General features: G+C 40.8%; 1 protein-coding gene across 5 annotated transcripts in view; it reads left to right on the top strand.

Annotated features, from left to right (window-relative positions):
* Positions 1-25,284, top strand: part of RAPGEF4 (Rap guanine nucleotide exchange factor 4) — a 290,079-nt gene that overhangs the window by 58,042 nt on the left and 206,753 nt on the right. For 4 of the 5 annotated variants that reach the window (XM_053907653.1, XM_053907652.1, XM_053907656.1 and 1 more), the window contains one exon: positions 10,002-10,148. In XM_053907653.1, the coding sequence (XP_053763628.1) occupies positions 10,002-10,148 (147 nt within the window). Of the gene's footprint in view, positions 1-10,001; positions 10,149-16,742; positions 16,941-25,284 lie in introns of those variants that run through there. The other variant, XM_053907661.1, reaches the window with a different exon arrangement.

The following is a 25,284-nucleotide window of genomic DNA, read 5'->3' as shown; positions in this document are numbered from 1 at the left end:
CATCAGACACTGGTGCACAATCCTACTGAGTGTTGGTTGGAACCAACTTCTCTCCCTCTGACACAGGCCTTTCTGGGAAGAGCCCCAAGCCAACACTGTTCCGCTTCCGTACTTCCATTGCTTTCATTTCTTTTGCTATGGACTTGAAACTGTGTTTGTTCTAAGAATTCAGAGAAATACATAGACTATTCTGTTCTGTTATTTTGATGAACTTGTAGAGACAGCTATCCTTGGAAATACCTTCCTATGCATTATATTGCTTCTACTACTCCATAAACAAAGCTTACTTCCAAAACACTTGTACCCCATGTCCATATGTAATTGTCAAAGGCACACCTACCAGCTTTCTAGGCACTTTTCCTGCCTTGAGCATTCTTTGTGTTACCCCTTGAAACTCAGAGTGCTCAGCAAGGGAACCCACCCACAGACCACGCCACCAACCCACTGTGTCCCAGCTGGCTCACATGTTCACAAAGATTTCTACTTGGCAGCACAGATCCTATCAAGGGTTAATCTTTCCCATTCCTACCAATACCTGTCCCCACCCTCAGTCTCTTACCTAACCCTAACCAGGACACAAACGCCCTCAGACATCCACAGTGGAACTCTTGTGCTCAAGAACTTGCCTGTCTTGAGTGCCTATTTAACTACATGGCCTGAAAGTTAGAGAGTTTATGTTCCCACTAGAATGAAAATGCTATCAGTGTACTCTTTTCTTATTAATACTTGAATAGATTTAGAGTGAAAAGTGGATATTGGAATAAATTATACATAATAAGTAATACACACGAAAACGATAAATAGGCAGCCATACTCAACTCTGTGTGTGTGTTTCAGAAAGCTCGTACGCACGCGATGGGGAGAGAGAGAGACAAGGTCCTGTTTTTCTCTGCAGATTTTATAAGTGAAGGGCCTTTTTGGCATGGTAAATATTTAAACCCTAGAAATATATAAGGTTTAAAAGTTAATCTTTGCACCAAAAAAGTATATTTTTCCTGTCGCATGAAAGAAGAATTTCTTCTGACTGCTAAGTGACTAGAAGTTCATGCTGCAAAATAGAGAGTAAGATGGTGTATTAATTCATTAAAACTTCTACATCTATATAACAGATGCTTATTTAAAGTATTTTTACCTAATGCAACACACAGTGGTTATAATCAGACCTCTTTTGAAATCCTCTCTCTGATACTTCATTGTGTGTGACCTTAGGCAAGTTAGATTACCTATAAGTTGGGGATTTCTACCTTAAATGAGTCAATGTATACAAACCACTTCGTGGGAAGCTTGGCATAGAGCAGGGGTTCTGGTACTTTTTTCTTACTAATTCCAGAAGGAAAGGTTTGTTGCCTAGAGTGGAGTGCAGCCTGTTGCAATGCCTGCAATGCTCTCATTTTATCACAAGAGGGCAGTGCTAGCATAGAGAAAGCAGGAAATGTCCTCGGTATTAGAATGGCAAGCCGTTCACCGATGTTATTCAGCCATTCTCTGGGATCAGAGAACCCTGGCTGCTGTTGGCACTTGCACTTTATTCACCCTCTCATCTGTTTCTGTAACATTCTCTGGCAATTTTTAGTCCAATTTTGGAAAAACGATCTCTCACTGGTACTTCCCCCAAAGTAAAATGTGCTTTTATTTGCCCTCTTTTTGTCTCTACAGCAAAGATGTTTTTAAACGTTGAATTTTTGTTTATGAAATTTGAAGGACAGACTTGTTTCTCTATCATGTGGCTCTCTCTATCATTCTCCGTCTTTCTGTCTTAGCCTGTCTGATTCTCTCATTTACTCTCGTTTCACCCCATTATTTTCAGACAGAGAACATTGCTATCATCAGGGAACATTTGCTGAACACATTTAATGAGCCCATGAAACGTGAAAGGTGCCAAGTCCATAGTGGTGGTTTATGATCTCTTATTACTTGTCTGTTCAGGTCATGTTATTTGTTAGGAACCCATCCGGAGTTTATTTAGCATCCTGCGCGAGGCTTCCACACACTGTGTTTAGTTTTGTTGCCATGTAATTCTTTGTTTGGGTGGATGCAGGACTGAACCACGGTGCAGGACAGATTGGCTTTCTGCTGAAATGAAGCTGGCCTCCCTGATTCAGTTATTGGAATGCTAATGCTAGTCCCTTCTCATGTTCTCATCGAAACTTCCTGCAGCCAGCTTGCCTGATCTCGTTAAGCTGTGTCTAACACTGTGATTCCAGGGAAGTGCTGTAAAAGTAACAAATCTGTCTTTGCTGTCTGTTAGAAAAAAACACATTTGACTTGGAAGTATTTTGCCTTTGTGCTTGGCAATAAATTCTTCAGACAGCACATACAATTTAATGTCTTGACAAATTTTTATTTTTTAAAAAGACTTGCAGGGGCGCCTGGGTGGCGCAGTTGGTTAAGCGTCTGACTTCAGCCAGGTCACGATCTCGCGGTCCGTGAGTTCGAGCCCCGCATCAGGCTCTGGGCTGATGGCTCGGAGCCTGGAGCCTGTTTCCGATTCTGTGTCTCCCTCTCTCTCTGCCCCTCCCCGTTCATGCTCTGTCTCTCTCTGTCCCAAAAATAAAATAAAAAAAAAAAACGTTGAAAAAAAAAATTAAAAAAATAAATAAATAAATAAAAAGACTTGCAGCATTCAATAAATTCCAATACTAAATTCAAGCTCATGAAATAAACCCAGGCACTACCAAACTTAATGGCAAGTATTGGCCATAGTCCTAAAATAAAAATATTGTCAAAATATTTGCTTTGTAAGAATTTACGTTTCAGGGTCTGTGCACTTAAAGGACCAATTTGTTCGCTGATGTTAACCCAACATATATCCAAAACAATAAATATGCCATGAGACAGTTAACTTTTCTTGAGCTATTAATACAGAGTGATTTAGGTATACTTACTAAAAAAATCTGATACCCCTTGAAGTTAAAGGACAGTTTAAGGAAAAAAATCTTGATGTACTGATCAGAGAGAATTCTTATGTCTGTTTGTTGATTGCTAGTTATTTTAAATTTCATCAGGCTGTAACTTGTGTAAGTTGGATTTCTGTGGATGTGTATAGACATTTGCAAAGCACGTGTTTATTACCTCTGATATCAGTGATACACAGCCATTGGCTTTCTTAACACCGTTCCTATTTTCATAGTGTAGCTTTGTTTATAGTGTAACAAACAAATAAAATGCTTCATATGAGAACACCTGCTTTAAGAAAACCTAGCATATCATAATTCAGATGTACAAAGCAGATAAATTAAGGGGTGATTAGTAGCAGCACAAAAGGATTCTTTGATTTTCAGCAGGATTCATCAGAAGGGTTCCTTTGAATGCAAGCTCCCCCAGAGAGCTGAAGTGTTTTGCAGATCATTCAAACCACTTGACATCCAGACTGGGAGACAGAGAAACTTAGAATTTAAGTGTTGAAAAACCATCGTTCATTGAAGATTAACACAAAATGAATGTAGAGGTTCTCTGTTCTTTCAATAATAGAAAAATGTAATTTGCTTTTTAGTAATATGGTTAACCTAAACGTGTATATAAACATGACAAAGTCAGAAATACTATTTTCCATTATTTATGGAGCACCTACTCTGTGCTAGGAACCATCCTTGACTCTGTGTGTTGTTTTATTTATATTTAATCCTGCTTGTGCCCATTTCATAAATGAGGATATTAAGCTTCCTGGGATCATTTTACCCAAAGCTGCAAGACTATGATAATTGGCAGAGAACAGTTTTGAATCTAGGTCTACGAGGGCTATACTTTTGTCACTACACTCCAGGGAAGTTTCCTGCTAAGCATGGAGTGTTCTGACTCTCGGTGCCGACACATGCGTGTCCTTTGCCTAATATTCCCTGCCTTCCATCAGGGTGACTTTACTGACGTGTTTGTTAACCTACCTAACACGAACATTTATGAATGGAGATAACCAGACCCTGCCTATGCCACTGAAATACATACTGTGCCAAGATAATGTTCACGACTTCAGTTGGTGCTTAGCTGGGCAGAGGAGGTGAGACTGAAAACTGGAGGCCGTCTATGGTGGAGGTAGGAGCCGTCTAGAGGGCATGTTCAGGTATACCGGGCAGTACATGGAAAGTGACTGAACACTGGAGCAGCGCGGCCCCCAGGTTAGTAGAGCGCAGGATGGGGTAGGTCTAACTAATGGTAACATGATGGGCTATAACTTGGGGATGAGCAGGGAGTCAGGAAGTGGGCCCAGTGATGGAAGTGGGCGGCAGGTGGGCTGACGAACAGGCCTGGCCACAGAAGGATGTTGGAGAAGGATGTTGCCATACATGTGTGTATGGCAAGGATGCTGGTGAGGGCTGTCAGAACTAGACGGCCATTTTGAAAAGAATTAAGATACCAGATAGGTTATTAAGGCAGAGACACAGAAAGAAAGGCAGTAACTCCGTTCTCCCACTGAGGTAGGAACTCCGTTGTTAGCAACTAGGGCACAGGATCAGAGTAGGAATAACTAATGATTGCTTACATTTCTCCTAATGAGTTAAGAGGTTGGTGCCCTAGTCTGGGATGGATTTGATCCTCTCAGTGAGGGCCAAGTGGACCCCAGTAATGAAAGGAGGGTTAGAGAGGGAGCAGTGCTGTTTTCTATTTTCCTGGAGATTGGGACTTAATATATATAGATAAATGTATGTAAATAAAAATACAGATTGACTGACTGAAGGAAAAAAACCTGTGTGGATTTAATTATTAATTTAATTGATTTTTCTACTGAGCCTTGGCAAGTGGTACTTAACATCTCATATGATCATGGCAGAGGTATATGCAGAGGTGATTAGACTTACTAGTTCGCGTCTGAACTCCTACTCACTAGCCATGCTCCTGGACAAATTCCTGAACATCTCTGGGCCTGATTTTCCTCAGCCTGTGAAATAGCCATGATGTTGCAGAATTGTTCTAATACTGCCATCAGTAAGAATACCCACAATTTATTAAGCATTTCTTTTCAGTCAGGCTCTGTGTGAAGCAGTTTAAATGCATTATCTCATTTAACTGTTGTGAGGAATAAATAAGGCATCACAGTCAAGACACCTGGCTTAGTGCACTCACACACGTGGAGATCCATGTACATGCTGATGCACTGTAGAATGTGTACCATTAAGGATAAGTTGGTTATTAAATGTTTTAGAGGATAAGAGAAGGAGTGACCATGTTGACTGATAGGTGAAAGAGAGTTGCATGAGATTGGAGGAAGAAACCAGATGACATGTCAGTGACATGCCACAGGTCACTCCTTTTTTGAGCGCCCATGACCCCTACTTATATAGTAGAATTGGCGTCAATTCTAATAAAGCCCCAATATGTTTTACCAATAACACGAGGAAGTCTTTCCCTGTGTCACCCAGGGGATCTTGCACTTACTGTGTGTCTGCTGCAAAGCAGTAAGTGATAAGCTCGTCTCTGCCCCTTTTACAGAAGTCCCTTTGGGAATGCCGGTTCAGCCCTGTGCCTCCCCAGAGGTCTCAGTGTAACGTAGGACTCACAGCCATGTTTGGCTAACCCACTTGCTTGTTTTGGGTTTCCCTGGAATTCCACCTAGAGCCTAAGATTGAGCTGCAAGTGGTTATTTTTGAAGATGACCCCAGGAAGCCTTGTAAGGAAGTGGAAAAGTGAGACATGGAAGGAGGGAAAGCCAATAAAAGTGTGTTAAGATTTCAACTGGACTCACTCTTCCAGGCCATCCTCCACGAACCGTGTAGAGTTAGGAAGCTCGGGTATTTATCTTCCTCCTCTCATGCCTCTTTGGTGGAGGTTGCCTCTTGCAGGCATCGAGTGCCCAGCACTCTGCCCTCAGGTGGAGCAATGCAGATGCCTGAGAGAGGAAGCCACACGTGTGTATTGCAACTGTCCCGAAAGCTACAATGACTTTGGGGGTGGGGTGAGGTGAAGAGTAGGGAGGAGTCCGGCAGGACTCCAGTAGCATCTGCTCAATCTACCTTCCTATGTTGAAGACACTCAGAGTTTTAAATCTACATTTCATATTTGGAAATCCTTAAAGTAAATTGCCATCTTATCAAAATAGAACATTTCTTTGCTTCTGTTAATATTTTATATTCCCTGAGCAGGTGCTGACCAGTGTCTTCGTCTCTGTGTCGCTATAAATATTTTCTTTCTGCACATTAATCTGAGAATAAGCAGAAAATAAAATAATCTGAATAGTCTCTATTGAACACGTATGGAGACATGAGCAGATCTTAGAGTATGTGTAAACTTTTTTATTTAAAAAATTTAAATTTATTTTTGAGACGGGGAGGGGCAAAGAGAGAAGGAGACACAGAATCCGAAGCAGACTCCAGGCTCCAAGCTGTCAGTACAGAGCCCAACGCGGGGCTCTCACCCATGAACCTTGAGATCATGACCTGAGCCGAAGTTGGACGCTTAACCAACTGAGCCGAGCCACCCAGCCGCCCCTAGACTATGTGTAAACGTTAAAGAAATAGTAATATTACATTCAGAAATGGATACTTACAGCCCCAGCGAAAGGCATGCATTCAGCCTATCTGCAGGGGTTCAAGGTTGGAATTCTGACCATAGGGATCTGGTTAGATGTTAGTGTGGACCAAAGTCAGAGGGCTCCCACCTCATTGACTTACATTCATTCAACGTTTCAGTGTACATATTCAGCAACCTATCTTGGCTCTGTTAAATGAGAGAACATTAGATTGCAGATTTCTCTTTTGATAATTCTCTTCTAAGCACATTGCAAGGCCCTGTCTGGGATTCAGAAAATAACATTCATGGACTATAAAGATAGTAATTAATCTTTAGAGTGAAAATGTTTTTCTCAGGACCTGCCTCTTCCCAGTGCCCAACCCATACTTCCCAAACCCATTCAGATTTCTAGGTACATTTGTCCTAAAAATAGTGAGTCTGCTGAAAGCTACATTTGAACTTAGAAGTAATTCTCCTTCCAGGCGAGGTTTTCTACTCAACTTTAAGATCCTGCCTTGTGTTTGTGACTCCCTGTCTTTAAACTTAAGAAGACCAAAAGAAGACATCCAGATGGCCAACAGGCACATGAAAAGATGCTCAACATCGCTCCTCATCAGGGAAATACAAATCAAAACCACACTCAGATATTACCTCATGCCAGTCAGAGTGGCCAAAATGAACAAATCAGGAGACTATAGATGCTGGAGAGGATGTGGAGAAATGGGAACCCTCTTGCACTGTTGGTGGTAATGCAAACTGGTACAGCCACTCTGGAAAACAGTGTGGAGGTTCCTCAAAAAGTTAAAAATAGACCTACCCTATGACCCAGCAATAGCACTTCTAGGAATTTACCCAAGGAATACAGGAGTGCTGATGCATAGGGGCACTTGTACCCCAATGTTTATAGCAGCACTCTCAACAATAGCCAAACTGTGGAAAGAGCCTAAATGTCCATCAACTGATGAATGGATAAAGAAATTGTGGTTTATATACACAATGGAGTACTACGTGGCAATGAGAAAGAATGAAATATGGCCTTTTGTAGCAACATGGATGGAACTGGAGAGTGTGATGCTAAGTGAAATAAGCCATACAGAGAAAGACAGATACCATATGTTTTCACTCTTATGTGGATCCTGAGAAACTTAACAGGAACCCATGGGGGAGGGGAAGGAAAAAAAAAAAAAAAGAGGTTAGAGTGGGAGAGAGCCAAAGCATAAGAGACCCTTAAAAACTGAGAACAAACTGAGGGCTTATGGGGGGTGGGAGGGAGGGGAGGATGGGTGGTGGGTATTGAGGAGGGCACCTGTTGGGATGAGCACTGGGTGTTGTATGGAAACCAGTTTGACAATAAATTTCATATATTAAAAAAGAAATAAAGTAAAATAAACTTAAGAAGACCACGTATGAAGGAGGAAATGTGGGAAGGATGGGTTCCATGTTCAGTTCTGGTGGGAGAGTGAGGGACGCTGGAAATGAGCCAAGATGATCAAAGGGCCGAGGCTGGGTGCGCCTCCTTGCAGAGGTCTTGACACGTGAGGTCAAGACATGTGTCTTGACACTTGGCACCCGGCAGTGCACTGGCAGAACTAACAGGACTAATGTGGTGAGATGTATAATGCACGGGTAATTGTTAAACTCTCCAGGGGAGAGCCGAGAATACCTTCAATCCTTTGTCCATCACGAGAGCTGTTCACTAGCGAGAAGCCAGGCTCGTGTGACTTTCATAGCCTACGTCTTTCTTTGTATACCTCTTGGTGACAAACTACATAGCCAGGGATAGGAGGTGAGAGAGGAGAAGACTGTTTATAATCCATAAAAATCTACAACTAGCTCACAAATAACAGATCATCATAGTTCCTTTGCATTATACTTTGTGGATAACCTTCGATATTTAAGCTACGTGAACAGTGGCAGGAGTAATATTAATGGTTCCATACCTGTCAAGCTTTAAAATAGAATTTTACACTGAAGGTACAAATTAGGCAAAAGAAGCCTTTCCAAAGGGTGCAGATGATAAAGTAGGCCAGTAGGATTCTCAAGGGAACCTGATATTCTAGAGAATTTATGGAAGTCTGTGATTCATCATAATCCCTCTTGTGCTTTTACTAGAGTTTGAAAATTACTCAGCGATACCTAACTCGCTGAGTATTGATATTTCGGTTCTGGGGATATTTTTCTGACTGAATTTGTCTGCAACTGCCTCTCTAGAAAATTTATTAGCAAACTATTCATACATTTCCCCCCAATCTTTCATTCTTTTCTGAGATATTATTGATTTTATTTTCCTAAACACAATTTTATATGGTAATATCTGGGCAGAAGCAATTTGCTATGGTTCAAGGATCTGGATTCTTATGGGCATTTGTCTTCGTAATGTGATTACAGAGTCACTAACTTGATCTTAATAACGTTTGCTTATTATCGTGTCTTAAATGCATGAAAGGAAAACTGTTTTCTAACTCAGAGGATTACCCTTGTGTATCTCCGTTAGTTGATAATGCCCTGCAAAATTAATGTCCAGGTGGCTTTGAGTGGCTATTGCATTATTTGAAACTTGTTAGGATTAAATGCAAATATTATCACCAATGTTGCGTGCAGATTGGAAATTACTTTTTTAGTATACCTTAAGAAACTTTTAAATCACTGATTCACAGCAGTTTATAAACCGGCCACGCTGCACTTCATCTGATGCTGTTTTTACTCTATTGTGGCTGCAGGAGGCAGCATGATACAAAAGGCTTGGAATCTATAGTCAGATAACCGTGGTTAGAATCTGACCGCCTTACTTATTTTTTGTGTGAACTAGGGCCGTGTTAATCAACTACCCTGACCCTCAGTTTCCTCATCTCTTCAAGACAGGCTGACATACAAGCACCCCCATTCTAGTTTCCTATTGAAATATTGTAACTGCAACCTTCTCAGTAAAAATCTCTGTTCGTTTTCAAAAGATTCCCTCCTTTTTTTCTTAAAGCAGATAGTAGTCATATAAAAAGATAATACTGTCCACAAAAAGACTTGAAGAAGGTTACTGCTAGAAGCTTTATTCATAATCTGCCCAAACTAGGAACAGTCCAAATGTTCACAAATAGAACAATAGGTAAGCAAATTGTAACATATCCAGGAAATGGAGAATTACTCGTCAGTAAAAGGAAAAAAAATTACTGATCCATGAGACAATGTGGATGAATCTTAGAGACATTATGTGGAGCAAAAGAAGCCAGACACCAAAAAGAGCATATTGTCTGACTCCTTTTACATGAAGTTTTAAAACCAGCAAAACTCCTTTATGGTGATAGAAATCAGAATACTGATTACCTCTGAAGGGAGGGTCTTGATTGGAAAGGGGCATGAGGGGAATTTCGGGGTGATAGGGATGTTCTATGTCTTGATTTTGGTGATGATTACAAGGGGTGTATATATTTGTCAAAACTTGATGAACTGTGCAGTTGAATTGCGTGCTTTATTGTGTATAAGTTAAACTTAAATTCAAAGAAGAGACAACTCACCCATGTCGGCTAACGTTTAGTTTTCTCATGACCGATTTTTGGGATTCTCAGGATGCAGTGACCATCTGTACCCTGGGAATTGGGACAGCCTTTGGAGAGTCCATTCTGGACAACACACCCCGCCATGCGACCATCGTTACCAGGGAGAGCAGTGAACTGCTCCGCATCGAGCAGAAGGACTTCAAGGCTCTATGGGAGGTGAGCCCCAAGGCTTCTCTGTCAATTAACGTAGTTGCGGAAAAGAAAAGGAGCTGCCACGTGGATAATGGCATTACAGTCAAGCCTTAATGTGTTCTGTTCCGAGCTGGTAGATGGAATTTAATTTTCAAAACTTGTTTTTGAAATGAGTGAGTGAAAAAGCCATTTTGACATAAGACATCCCCACCCCCGCCTTTTTTTTTTTTAATTTAGTGCTTGCTCAATTTTCTGTAGTTTGACATACCTTATAATTATTTCTTGAATGACCACAGACTGTTTTATGTATTTCCTCCTTCCTATTCCACAGATGTATTCTTAACCAGGGAACAAAATACTTTGACATTTTCTTTTGCATTTTAAAAATCATCATTGACATGTTTCCTGGTAAAGTGGAATGAATGGGGTTAACATCTGCTTCATTTAAATGCTTTTAAAAATGATGTGCCCTGCAATAAGGTATGGGAAATGAGGGACATAAAGATGTCTGGTTACTTGCCAACTTCAGAATGCATTGGTGGCACAGCGGTGGATGGATGCGACCGGTGCTGGTGGCTTTTGCATTTACCACTGCTTACCAGCGCCCCTTAGGGTATTGCACTCATTTGCAAGAAGTAAGGGGAATAAATCATCTTATATGTAGTAATGGCAAATGGAACACTTAGAAAGGCCCAGCTAAACCTTGCATCTTTTACGCTCATTCCTTTTCAGTTCTGCAAGCTTCTGATTTTAACCTGTGGTTGTTCCTTATCTTTGTCTTTGGCTCAGTATGTCCAAGTGTTAACCCATCGAGCTGGCAGGCTTTGCAACTTGTCCCGGTGTGGCTAAGATTTTAAACTTGATCTTAAAAGAATTTTGTGTAATCAAATAGTTTCCTCCAGAGCCAAACAAATGACAGATGCATTAAGGGAGCAAACCTGCAGGTGAATGAGTGATGCTTTGCCTTAAAAGTCCTGCAAAGCCTTGGAAGGCCTTGGTGGTAAAACCTGTTACTTTTATTCTTGGCAGTAGTGAATAAATTGCGGGGTTGCTTGTTTGAAATGTTCCTCTTAGAAAATATTAAAGAGCTCCAACTGCTCTGTAAAGTTCAGAGACAAAAGCTAGTTTTAGGAAGGCAAAGCTGAAGTAGGTTTGCATGAGGTGTGTGTGGAGAGGTTTTCTGTCAATTAAAAGGGACCAAGCTTGAGGCAAATAAGCCTTTTTTTTTTTTTTTTTTTTTTGGGGGGATCTTTCATTTTTAAAAGGTAAACTGAAAAAGTCTTTTCCAAAAAAGAAAATTTGGAAAACTGGCTTAAGAACAAAAATGATTTCCACCTGTGATGTATGTCATTATAACTGCTTTTGTCTGTTATGACTTTTTCAAGTTGCTCATCAAGGATAGTTTGTGGAAATATTTAAAATTTTATTTTAATTAGGAGCCCTCAGTATTGTGAAGGAAGTTCCTGAGAAGTAGCTACCTGTGAACATTTTTGAAAAACTTATTATTATTAGAAAAATTTTCAAACATACAGAAAATCAGAAAGGATAATACAGTGAACACCCATACACCCCCCACTTAGTTTGGCAGTTGCTGACATATAGCCATATTTGCTCCATCTTTGTCTTTTTTTTTTTTTTTTTTTTTTTGCTGAAGCACTTTAATGTAAATGACAGACATTATGACATTTCATCATAAATATTCAGCATAATCCTAAGAAAAATAGAATATCCTGCCACATACCCATAATACCATTATTTCACTTACAGTACTAAAGATAACATCCTAATATCTAATATCCAGTCCACAGTTCAGATTTCCCCATAAATACCCATAAATAAATATTCAACAAATATCTTTTATATCTGTTATATTTCAAACCAGGTTCAAATAAAGAACCACGTCTTACATTTGATTATTGTATCTGAGTCTCTGTCTCTGTCCCTCTCTCTCTCCCCCCCACTCCTCCTGTCTCTTCCGTTCTCTCCCCCCGCCTCCCTTCCACCCTCCCTCTCTCCCTTCTTTCCTCTCTCTGTCTCTCTCATCCTTTCCATGGCATTGGCTTGTTAAAAAGGCTGGGTTAGTTTCTCCCAAATTCAATATTTGTTTGATTATTTTCTCATGGTATCTTTTTGTACCCCTGTTCCAGGGTTTACTATAAAAGGAAGTTAGAGCTAAAAGCTTGATTAGATCAGATCAAACATTTTTGTCCAGAAAGCTTCAAAGGTGATAATAAGTACATCAGGAAGTTCATCATGTCTGGAGGCTTTACTATCGGTGATGCATTAGTGTTATTAGTTTGAGTGTGTCGGTAGACTTCAGTTGAGTACATCTTAGTACTATTTTCCACAGATATTTCCCTTAAAGGAAAATTATTAAATGGGGGTATTGATATTGAGGGTGGCTTTGGTATCCCCAACCTTGCCACATGATTCTGCAGCTCAGTGGATCCAACCCTTAGAGTGTAACCTCAGTGCAGATTTCTGATGTCCCCTGCCAGTGAGTTAATTGAGCTGAAAAGAATGGACAGAGTTTTTGTCTGACTTCTTATTTTACAGGTGGGGGACTGGAACCTCATAGGGAGTAAGAGATTAGTCGCATACTTCATTTTATTTGCCTGTTCACGTAACTAAGTTCAGAGTGCAAATTACATGCTCAATCAGCATTTTAACAGGCTAAAATGGAAATGCGAGAAACTCCATCATCTACCAATCCATGTTAATCAGAACTTTATTAATGGGCACAATTGTGCATATATATATAGTACATGATAATCCTAAGAAGTTGTAAAATTCTAAATTACTTTCTAAATAAAAAAGACTGACTTGTTTATTCTACCATTTGTTTTTTTAAAATTTTTTCAACACTTATTTATTTTTGAGAGATGGAGAGACAGCGCATGAGTGGGGGAGGGGCAGAGAGAGAGGAAGACACAGAATCTGAAGGCTCCAGGCTCTGAGCTGTCAGCACAGAGCCCGATGCAGGACCTAAACTCACAAACTGTGAGATCATGACCTGAGCTGAAGTGGGACTCTTAACCGACTGAGCCACCCAGGTGCCCCTCTACCAGTCGTTTTTTAACAAATACTCATTGAGTATCTCCTATCAGGTATAGATGCAGCAGCAAACAAGACTGACAGAGCTCCCTCTCTCCAGGAGGACTTCTGTTTTACTTGGAGAACACAGAAAATAAGCTACCAAGTCGTAATAGTATTTCAGAGTATAAAAATCATTATAATTAAATGTTATTTCTATTTAAATTTGAGGGATCCATTGAGGACACATATGGCACTAATCTGCTAGCAAAATATCTGATATTCAGAATACCTATTCCTTGTTTATGTTAGATAACGGAGTTTATAACTCAGCCATCTATTACACTAGTAAATAATACCCATTAGCAAAATTAAAACCCAAACTCATACTGTCAGCTGAAATCTGAGTGAGATCTGCAAGCCAAGCATTAAAAGGAAAGCATTATGTAGGGAAGGATTCAGGTAGGAGCCTCATCGAACTGTAAGGTGGCAGGAAGAAGGCAGCAGAAAGGTAAGCTGGATAATAGTGACTCTCTTGTTGGCAAGGTAAGTAACTCAGTGTTGGGCTACAGGTTAGGGATAGTAAGAACTAGGTAACCTGAATCATGGGTCTAGATTTGCATGTTCATCTCATTTGACTAATTACTTTTGAAGAAAGTCATCCTGGGCCCATTGCATGTCAAGTACCCCCTTGATTAGCTTTGTCTCCTTATCTATGTATGCCCTTGTCACTTAAAGGGGACAAAAGATAAAACCAGGATTCTGAGTTATTTCTTCTCACTCTGAAAGTTACAATCTATAACCACTACCAGGTAGCACAGTCTAAAAGTAGCTCTTTAACAGGCTGAGCAAATAGTCTATTTTAAATCTTACACTTGGGACTTTAATGGCAACACAAAGCTAGGGAATCCTGCTTCCTTTCCTGACCAAAGGCAAGTTTCCTCAGCTCTCTGCAGGAAGAGAACACACTCAGAGACCTACATGTGAGGTTTTGAAATCCTATTCAATTTCATCCCGGATACCTCTTGCTTTATATTGTCTATTATGTTGTAAGTCAAGCTGGTAACACCTAGAGTATTTAAAAAAGTGATTCCCATAAATGTAGCCAGAGCATTATTCAATAACCAATACATCAGAAAAAGTATTCCCCAAGATATAACAGAGGTAGCATCTTGATGCTTTTCTTTGCATCCTGCGTCTTTCCTAATGAAAACTGTTTTCTTCCCTCTTCTCCTTCCATGTTTCAGTTGCTAATTTATGGTCAGATTTGAGAACATTGGGTTGCTCCGTCTTAAAACTAGGTCATGTTTTCTTACGTGAATATGGTAAATTTATTCAGAGTTGGTTGATAATGCATCTCTCCTCTCACGCTTCTGTGATATTAAAACTCAATAAAATATGTGAACCACAGTATAAAACATCTCATTTTTCAGCAGTATATAGGTGATGGAGGGAGAGAAGGAAGAGGAGAGGAGATAGTTCTGTTTTTGAATCTCATTCAGAAGGAAAATAATTGAAAAGTCTTGGAATGTCACGTTCAGTGCTTGAGACAACCATAAATTTAAACTTTGTTCCACTTGTGGCATTGCGTACCCTCCGTGAAGAAGTTAAATGGCAGAGTAGTTAAGTGTAGACTTGGGAGTTTTAAGCCAGTTATTAATATTTGATCCAAGATTGTGTGACTGCTGGTGGCTCTTGGACTAAATGAAGAACTGATTTACTGTCCAATTCCCTGAATTTCTTTGCAGCACATATAGGATAAGAAGGCTTCCAATGGTTACAAATGACTACAAGAGTTTTTGGGGTTTTTTTTGTTTTTTTGTTCGTTTTGTTTTCTTGTTGACTTTCCATCTAATGGTATATCTGTATGAAGATGCTTTCAGCTTTGTAGCATGTATTGACATCTCTACATAGACTATTCCCAATACCTGAAGTTGAATGAGGAGGTGAGTCCGGTGTGTTCAGAGAAATAGATTCTTGATCAGATTCGTAACAGACACTACTGAGAGGTCCTTGAACTTGTGTGCCACCTCCTGTTTAGCTGTGTTTCAGTTGCATGGACATCATCTGGCCAAAAGCTTTCCTTCACTGTGAGCCATGTTTGAAAATGTTCAACATAACAATATGTGTCTATGAATAAGTCATTTGAAATTTAAAGACAGCAATAAAACTACAGAGTCTAAAAATAAAAGCAGTATTTTAAATTTATAGTCTGACCCATGCCACAATAAAATTGATTTCTTGGCTGTAATTGTTACCCAGAAACTTCTTGGCACATTTTGTGAATTTATTCTAACTGAGGGATCCCATGTCACAGAGAACCATTGCTCTGATGTAATGATTGTTATGGGAGAGTTTATTCCCAAATGTTCTGTGGCCTCAGCAAATATTGTTAAGTAACTGAAAATCCATTTCATGCTTTATGAGATACAAAACTGAATGGTAAAACAAAGAAATAGGTGCATGTTTCTATCTTAGGAAAAGAATAGAATTTGTAAACAGGAATATTTCTAAGAGTAATGAATATTGTCGAAGGAATATTTTTACATCTGTCTCTATTCCCTGGTTTTCAGAGTGTATTATTTCTAGATTCTATCAGATACGTTGGCAGTTGTGGGCCTGAAACCTTTTTAGCTATTTCCATTTACTGCCTGTCTTGGACTATGCAGGTAGAAAGAGTCCTTTCCCATTAATAATCTTTCAAGCCACTATGAGAATAGGAATTATTGAAATAACAGCAGCTTAGTCTTTGCTGATGCGCTTTAAAAACCTTATCAGAATAATATACTTCTCAGAGGCATCTGCCCCTGCTTGAATGGACTTGATGTTCCTGTCTGTCTTGGGCTGTCAGAAAAATTAAAGCCAAATACTTAAAACAGAATATCAGAACATAAAAATCTTAGAAGTACTTTGGATGGTTTTATTACTATGTTTAGCATGCAAACAATTTCTTTTTTCTTTTCTTTTCTTTTTTTTTTTTTTAGCATGCAAACAATTTCAAGTTGTTTTGCGTGCACTTTAATGGGAGGCTTTCAACATAGGCCGGTATTTCAGGTAAGTATTTAGTGGCCCTGAGCAGTGAGGCAAGACTGCACAACCCATCCTCAGACAGGGATGCCTATCTGTTAATGCACAGGAACCCACACCCTCATCTGAGGACTAGCTGGAACTGAGAGCCAAGGGGCCTGATTTCTCCCAAGTCGGGAGTCTGTGCTTACTTTTGGCAACTTTGGAGCTTGTACTGTAGTGTTACTTCCCAGGCCAGAAATTTGCATCAAAGGGCTAAGAAAAATACATCCAAAAATAAACATGAAAGTCAGGATTTCATGCCAGGAACTCCAGCCACACACATCCTGTTGGCTGGTTCTCTTGACTCTCCTCACAGTTGTGATTCTTTTAAACCAAGCGGAAGCCTCCAATGACTTGGACCTTATGTCTGCGCCAGGGTCTTACTCCTCTGTCCTCGAGCTTTTCCATGGAGTGTGGAATGATTCAAATCCAGAAAGGAAGGGAGTGAAGTTACTGGGAGGTAACTACAGTTAAATATATACACATATATATGTATACAGGAAGTCTTTTCCTATTGCCTTCGGCTGCTTGAGCTTTTCTGGAGAACGACCAGCGCCGGGTTTCTCTCTGTGGACTGACATCCTCTGAACACTAATACATACAAACAGGGAATTATCGGCCATGAAGGTGTATTTTGTTGTCCAAATAAAGGACAGATATTCACTGGATGTCTGGGAACTTTGAGTGACAGAAAAAGGACATATGCTCTACAAGGTCAGAATGTATCTTTTTTTATTCTTTAGTGGGGAAATATTGTATGTCACAGTTTGCATTTTGGTTTGAAGAATTATACTCTGAAGCATCTCTGGCTTTTCTAATTATGTTCCACCAGACCTAAATATGTACAATAGGACTGACATAATTTGATTTCATCTTTATTTGTGATGTGTGTGTGTGTGTGTGTGTGTGCGTGTGTGTGTGTGGAGGGGGGAGTGACGGTTCATCTTTTTCTGATTGTGAAGGATGTGTTTGTTTAGCCTGAGATCTTAAATATGTTTACAGAAGATAAACAAAGATAGTTGTTCAGAACTAGCCAGTTACATTTATCACATTAATATTAAATGTTGTATGTATTTATCTCGTGACATGCTTGAATGGCATATATTAAAAATAAATTTGGGGCAAGGAAACAGGTTGAGAGTGATGGTATTTCATCCCCTGGACACCCAGTAGGTATCTTGCCTGCCGCTCTCAGACTATATGAAGTCCTTAGTGTTTATGGGAACTCTGTTACATTATTGATGACTTGAAGTCAGACCAGCTCCGCAAGCTATGATTTCACTGTTTCTCAGAAGATGATCAGGGGTTTGGAACAGATAAAGGCTTGGCTGGCAGGTGCCAGGAAAGCCCAGATGCTGCAGGTAGACCTGTTGGCAGGGTGTGCCTGCCGTAAGCAGTGGTCGTCGCTTTACGTCTCTGGGTGTTCATTTCAGGAGTGTGCACAGGATACTGGGATCTTGTACAAGTTGCTATGAGCAGAGGTTTTCAAATGCCTCCCATGGCCGTGCATTTGCCAGCTTGCCTTTGACACCTCCCTGCCTCCCAAGCCCCGCACTTTTGTCTTGCAGTGGCCCTCATTGCTCCCCTGGCTAACCTACCACACTGCATGCCTCTAAGGAGTTTCTCAACTCCATGTTAATTGATGCCACTTTGAAAATTTGATCTGTAAGAAACTCCCATCACATTCAACAAACATATGTACTTGGTTCCCACACTGTGGAGGTGTAAAATGTATCACGTCTGTCTGTCTGGCTTACAGTCTAGTGGAGAAGACAGACAAGCACAAACACAAGCCATCCTGATGTAAGACAAACTGGAAAGTACTATAAGAAAGATACAGCATGCTGGAGGACATACGAGGGAAGGGAGGGAGAGATTCATTTCCATCCAGGATATCATTTCATCCGAAGACAAAGAGATCTGGTTCTGAATTCTTATGTGGCTAACAAGGCTGGGTTTCAGCATCCCCAAAGGCTTGGGGTCAGTTCACCAAATTATAGCATTTAAGGCAGCTTGTTCCCAAGGGTCTGAGCACGCAGGAGAGGCAGGGCTTCCTCACTCCACTGTCTTGTGCTGTGTTCTGCCTTCTCCTTGTGATTGGCCCTGGCAAGCTTGAATAGGGGTCCGCCTGCCCTCTGAGGGTGTCATGTGTTGTATTTCCAAATGCCTGGCTTTGTGTTTTGTTTGTTGTTCACTCATCATCTGGAGAAATCCGCTCTGAGGTTTAATGGGTCCCCCGGGCAAAGACGGTTCTAGTTGGGGAAACTTTAAGAACTTGAGATTCAGAAAGAACTCGTGGTATGGACTGGGGGATATTGTTAAGCTCTTTAAGCGTAGGAAGCCCTGTGGTCATGGGACTTTTCTGTTCTCATTGGGTCAAATTCCACTCCTGTGTAGTTTCCAGGCTGCCGCGGAGAGGGTTAGAGCACAGTCACTGGGACAGGGTGTCTGACACCGAGGAAGGAGCAGCAGGAAATCCTGTCACAACTCAGCCTCTCTGAATTCCTGCAGGCTTGCCGTGGTTGATCTCACTAACCTCAGTGTTTTGAGCTGTCTGGCCCAAACCAATAAATGCAAGACAGACCTCCTAAAGGCTATTGATGTGGTAGAGTGGTCTGGCCTGAAATTCTGATCTATTCCTGGTTTAATCCAGCTCTGCTAGATGACTTTTTGGAAAGCTCTCTAGCTCCTGGGCCACCTAGTTGTATTATAAAGATACCTTGACTTAAATCCTGTCTTGCTGTCAGGAGTGCTCCAAGTTAATCTTGATTGATTGCCTTCTGAATTGGAAAATTTAGTGCCCCCCTCCTCCCTTTTTGGTTTGCAAATTCAAGAAGGCAAAGCCACAAATTGTGTGAATGGAAAATATTAAATTATATCATTTGAAAGGCAAGAACTTTTTGTTATCTTTAATCATTTACAGTTGTAGTTCTTAAAACCTAGGTCCACATTAGAATTACCTGGAAAGCTAGTTAAAACTTCCCATATGTGGGCCCTGTCTAGAACACTGAAACCAGAATCTCTAGAAGAGGGGCCCTGAGTGTCGCTGGCTTCTTCAAGCTCCCCAGATGGGCGTACTGGGCACCCAGGGCTGAGAACCTGTCTTCCAGCAGTGGGCTTTGGTAAGTGGGCACTGTGCCCCTTTGCATCTGGGTCTGCATTTACCTGCCTGGCATTTTTGCTCTGTGCTAAGGCTCTGTGATTGAAAAATATGTTTATTCCTTGTTTGTGTTAAATCTCCTAGTGTAATTTTTCCTTCTCTCATATAGACATTCTACTTCCAAATTGGGGTTTCTGTCAGATTTAAGTAATAATGGCAAACAGTATTTTAGAGATACAGTGAGTGGGATTTTTTATTTAAGGGTTTGTGATTAGAGGTTGCCTGTGTGGTCTGGCTATTGAAAGTGTGAGAATCACATGCAAAATCCACCCCCTTCCTTCAATCCCACCATCCTACAAACACATATTCTCTTATCTGTCAGGGCAGTCTGGTCGTTACACATCATGTAGCTCCTGGAAAATTCCACTGTACCTTTGTAGGAGAATGAGAGTGAAAAAGCCAAGTAATATCATAGCATCATTATGAAGGGAGTTTTGAGCTCATGGGCCCCTTGAGAATGTTGTGATCCCCGACCCAACCCTGGACTATATACTTTGAGAGTCACTTCTTTAAGATAAATCCCCAGAAAAAGAATACTAAGTTGAAAGGTGTGGAAACATTTATGTCTCTTGATAAATATGATCACATTTATTTTCAATAGTTTTTTTTTTTTTTTTTTCTGCCACCAGGACTATTTGAGCCTTGGCCAGCATGACTGTTATATATTTTTCTCCATTATAATAGGCACTGTTATTGTCATTGTGTTTCTTTGATTACTGCTGGGATGGTTGAGATTTTCTTTACATATTTCTTTCCTGATCATATTTACTCACCCATACATTGGCATTTATTTATCAGTTTATGTGAATGCTTTATTTGATCAAGATATTAATCCTTTGTTGTAATTCCTGCAAATATTTTATCTTGGTCTGCTGACTTTTCATTTTTCATGAACTTAAAGTACATACATTCTAAATCCATTAAGTCCCCAACAAAAAGTTTATTTTATTGTTTAAAAACCTTTTTAGGGGCACGTGGGTGGCTTAGTCAGTTAAGTGTCCAACTCTTGGTTTCACCTCAGGTCATGATCTCCCCCACGCTGACAGCTCAGAGCCTGGAGCCTGCTTTGGATTCTGTGTCTCCCTCTCTCTCTCTGCCCTTCCCCTGCTTGTGCTCTCTCTCTAAATAAACATTAAAAAAATTGTTTTTAGTTTGGGGCACCTGGTGGCTCAATCAGTTAAGTGTCCAGCTCTTGGTTTCTTCTCAAGTCATGATCTCATGGTTTGTGATTTCCAACCCTGCATCAGGCTCTGTGCTGGTAGCACAGAGACTGCTTGGGATTCTCTCCCTCCCTCTTTCTCTGCCCCTCCCCCACTCACACTGTGTCTGTCTCTCAAAGAAGTAAACTTAAAAAATTTTTTTAAGTTTGTTTTATAAAGATACCATCTTTCATTTGTAGCTGATTTGAAAAATCACATGATATAAGCAATAATGTGTTTTAGTTCTGTCTGCATGAATTGAATGAGTTTTTAAAACTTTTTTTATTGCTTCTCTCTACTGCTTTAAAGCATTTATAAATGCTCTTACAAATTCATATATTGCCACCATTTGTTTCTTATTACCCCTATGTGGACCTTCTTTTATAGCACTGTAACAAAATTTTCTTAAGATTTCTTTTCTGGGTATTTGTACCATGACCTGTGTCTCTTCCACCACTCTTCTGCTTGCGTTTTTTAAAGATGCCAGTGATTTGATGGTAAAACCCTTTCCCACTTTCCTCCTGTCCCCCCAAACACTGCTCTAAACTTTGGGTCTGAGTGAAAAATGGGTGGGATTGGAATATCTCCTGAAGTCAGTGAAGTGAGTCCTCTTTTTTGAGCATCTGTAACTGTTTTCTCTTCTTCACTGTCCAGAATTGTATCTACCTCTTTAGTAGTTCTGGGGAAAGCACAGCTCTTACCAATAAGTGTTAATGAAAATGGCTTTTCAGTTTTAGGCCTTTCTATTTGTTGTGGGTTTTACTTTGTTTGGAGGGCATTTTTGCCCATGTTTCACTTTGTTTAAAATTCATAGAATTGCCTAGTACAGGGGTGCGTGGGTGGCTCAGTCGGTTAAACATCCAACTTTGGCTCAGATCATGATCTCACGGTTCATGAGTTCAAGCCCCACATCGGGCTCTGTGCTGACAGCTTGGAGCCTGGAGCCCACTTTGGATTCTGTGTCTCCCTCTCTCTCTGCCCTTCCCCTGCTGACCCCCTCCCCTCAAAAATAAAAAAACATTAAAAAAATTAGAAAAATAAATTTCCTCGTACAAATGTACTGAAATGGAGAAAACATCTCTATAATAACTTGTTTCTAATCCCTGTTAAAAAGCACAGCAGAACTTGGAAAGGGGAAATGTAGTAAAATGATCAGATATGGCATTTAATAAGAGATCCACCTACTTAGGAATATATACCACTTTGTGAACAACACTGTAAAAAGGATTTACTTATCGAAAATTATGAAGTTTCTAAATAGATTGAAAAATGTTAGTTCTCTGAAAACTACTGTGGATCACACTGCTTCCATCAACATTTTCTTCCCTTAATTACCAAAGGTTTCATCGTACATAGCAGATGGCATATTTAATGAGATGATAATTAATAAAATAAAATTAATAAATTAGAATCATTACATGACTTCCCAATAGTAATAATTTCAAGCACGTGGGTAACAGTCTAAACTATTATGAGTCCTGACATTGTTAAGAAATTTTTAGAGAAGTTTTAACAGAGTTGGCAATTCATCTTCCTGAAATTCTCTTTCTTGCTTTCTGCCTGTGGCTTTATACTTTCTTCTCCCTCATCTTAGCCTCTTCTTCAGACTTCTCTTATGTCTGAAATGTCAGACTTACCTTTTTTCCCCTCCAACTTTTTATTCAAACTTTTAAACATTCAGAAAAAGTGAAAAAAGACTAGTAGGAAATACCAAGTTTACTTCACTATTTCAGGTTGAGTTCCCCCCTTGGTTCTCCCTGTCCCAGCCAGCCTTCTTTTATAATCAATTGTATGTTTATCTCTTTCTCTTCAATTCCATCCCACCAGCACTGTTACCTCCCTTGTCTCTCCTCAGTCTAGCCAGTGTAAGGGAGGCAGCATGGTTTTCAAAGACCAGGGAGTGGAATCAGCCAGATTCTGATGATAGTCTGGCCCTGCCTGTGAGGAGCTCTGTGTCCTCAGGCAAGTTACTGAATTGCCTAAACCTCTTTCCTCATTTGTAAAAGGTGTTAACAGTAATCCTGTCACTAAAGGTTTCGAGGAAGAAATGATATGAGACCATCAATCCCTTTGCCCCAAGGAAGCACCCGGTAAATGGTGTGGGAGGTAGAGATGGATGGATACAGATGGAGGAGTTCAGATATACAGGTGCCTGCTCAGACCCCTAGTGCTGCGGTCTCTGCTGCCCAGGGACATTGTTTAAACCATCTACGTTGGCACCCAAAATTTTCTAAATGTGGCCGTACATCCTTTTCCAGCCGTATTGCCTCTGTTAATTTATACAGATATTCTTATCAACCTAAGTCTTATCAGCACGCACTAGTTGGGCATCCACGAAGTGCCAGGTGCTGTGCTAGGCACTGGGCACACAGACATAAATAGCATGTGACCCTCAAGGAGCTCACGGTCTAATGAAGATAAATATATGAAAATAAATTTTAAAATCTGATGATATGAGTTATAGCAGAGCGGCATGTAGGGGCTGGAAGTGGGGGAAGAGGAGGGTGGCTGCCAGGGAGAGTCAAAACCATTTTGAGAGAAAGTCTCCTTGTGTGTCTTGTCATCCTAAGGGTGACAGGAAGGTTACTGACAGCAAGGTGCCCCCAGGCACAAGCAGAGGATGTAAGTGCTACTGGGAACATGTCCGCTTCCGTGGAACACGGAGGAGGGGTCACCATAACCCTCCCAGTTCCAGGGTGGGCTTGTCTTATCCTCAGGTTCTTTATGGAGAGACGAGCCTGTCAGAGCCACCTAGCCTTTCCTGAGAACGGCACAGGGTTTTTATCTCCTTCTGTCCCCTCTCCGAGGCCGTCTGCCTGCTCTTCTGGACACCAGCATTGTGCCTGCTTGCTGCCTGGAGCAAAAACACGTGACAAGCCCAGAAGTGTTAACCCAGAGAACTGAAGGGCAGATCGTCAGTGAAACATCCCTGAGCAGACTCCGGCTCACTCCCGCACCTGCATGTGCCTTCCCCATCTCTGCTGTACTTTCCCTTCTTTCTCCACCTGTCCCATGATCCAGCCCAGCTGCTGTCTCCCCTAACCTGCCCCCGTCTCCTCCCGGTCAGGTGAACGACGGCAGGAAGGAATGACAGCAACCCTTTCACGTAGGTGTTACCTCTTGGCAGTTCGTGTTGTAAACCAGGTCTGTCTGTGAATGAAAAGCCAAGAGGAGGCTGTGTTTCCTCTTGAGGGGATGAGGATCCAGATGATGAAAAAGAAAATGACTTAAGAAAGACAGGTTGAGATCAGGTGAGGGGATGGGGATAGGAAGGCTAAACATGGGATTGTTAAGATTCAGGGAAAATGGCGGCCCAGAGCACTGTTGTTCCTCCAAATAGACCAAGAATCCTAGAAGCTGAGAGGTCCTGGGGCTGACAGAGCCCCAAGCGAGAGGCCAAGTGTTGCTTCAAAACTGACTCAGACAGGGGTGCCTGGGTAGTTCAGTCAGTTAGGTGACCGACTCTTGATTTTGGCTCAGGTCATGATCTCACGATTTGTGGAATTGAGCCCGTGTTGGGCTATGTGCTGACAGCGCGGATCCTGCTTGGAATTCTCCTTCTCTCTCTCTGTCCCTCCCCACCTTGTGCTCTCTCTCTCTCTCACTCCAAATAAACAAACAAACAAAATGACAGAGGAAACTAAGGACTGTTAATAGATACACTCTGGGGATACATTTGTTTTCTGCCAGATTTGGAGGCCTACAGATCTTTATCAGTTGGGGTTTTCAGTGGGGGCTCTGCTGATGCTGGTGTAGCCAGGGTTCCTAGTAGCCATTAGGCCTGGGTTCTTGGGTCACAGAAGGCACAGAACATTCCATGTCACTCTTTTTTATCTTGTGTTCCTGTGGGACTTGGCAGAGTCTTCTCTCATCTGATGGAGAAGGAAGGTGAGCCCCTTAGAGCATCCCATTTGTGGTAATCCATGACATGATCTAAGACCAGATCTGATTAAAAATCACTGTGGTCATTTGGATTTTACATTCACATGGTGGGTATTTGTATTTGAGTAATAACTACCAATAAAAGATGAATTTTATCAACCACCAACTAAGTACCAGAAGTCATTCTTATCTTTTCACGTGTGTTAGTTTTGTAGTCATAAGTTATTACCAGCTTAGTCTCAAGAATATAGTTTAAGTATCCAGAAATCAGTTATGGGAGCTTTTGATATAAAAAGAGACTGTTTTCTTTTCTTTTCTTTTTTTTTTTTTTACTTAGGAAGAATTCAGGATTAGACCCAATATTAGCATTTTGCCCTATAGTAATCGGATAACTTACTTAGTTATCCATTTAGTTAACCAATTTATCCATTGGCCAATAGGTTTATATGTAGTGTCAGAAAAGAGGATTGGTCCACAACAGGGGACTCTAATCCAGGTTTCATGAGCTCTGGGTAGTTCACAGATCAGCTATGAGAAACCTGCAAATGTCTGATAATTTTTATTTGTGTGCATTTTCTGAAAAGAGGGTCCAGAGCTTTCATCCTAATCTGAAAGGGCTCTGTTGACCCCCACAAGATTAGGGACCATTTTCTATAGAATTGGGATACAGATCAGACTATATAGCCTATTCTCCCTTTATGTGGGAGAGTAACACTTTATGTGGGAGAACATTTACTCTCGACAAATCTTTACAGAATTTGTGATGTGAGAATGGAGATGATAGAAATAATTTTCATTGTGGCTTTCAGGCTGAGAT

This window comes from Panthera pardus, unplaced genomic scaffold (genome assembly GCF_024362965.1).
Source record: "Panthera pardus isolate Hobbes unplaced genomic scaffold, ASM2436296v1 HiC_scaffold_10, whole genome shotgun sequence".
Classification (NCBI taxonomy): Eukaryota; Metazoa; Chordata; class Mammalia; order Carnivora; family Felidae; genus Panthera; species Panthera pardus.
This window is presented reverse-complemented; position numbering and strand designations above follow the sequence as displayed.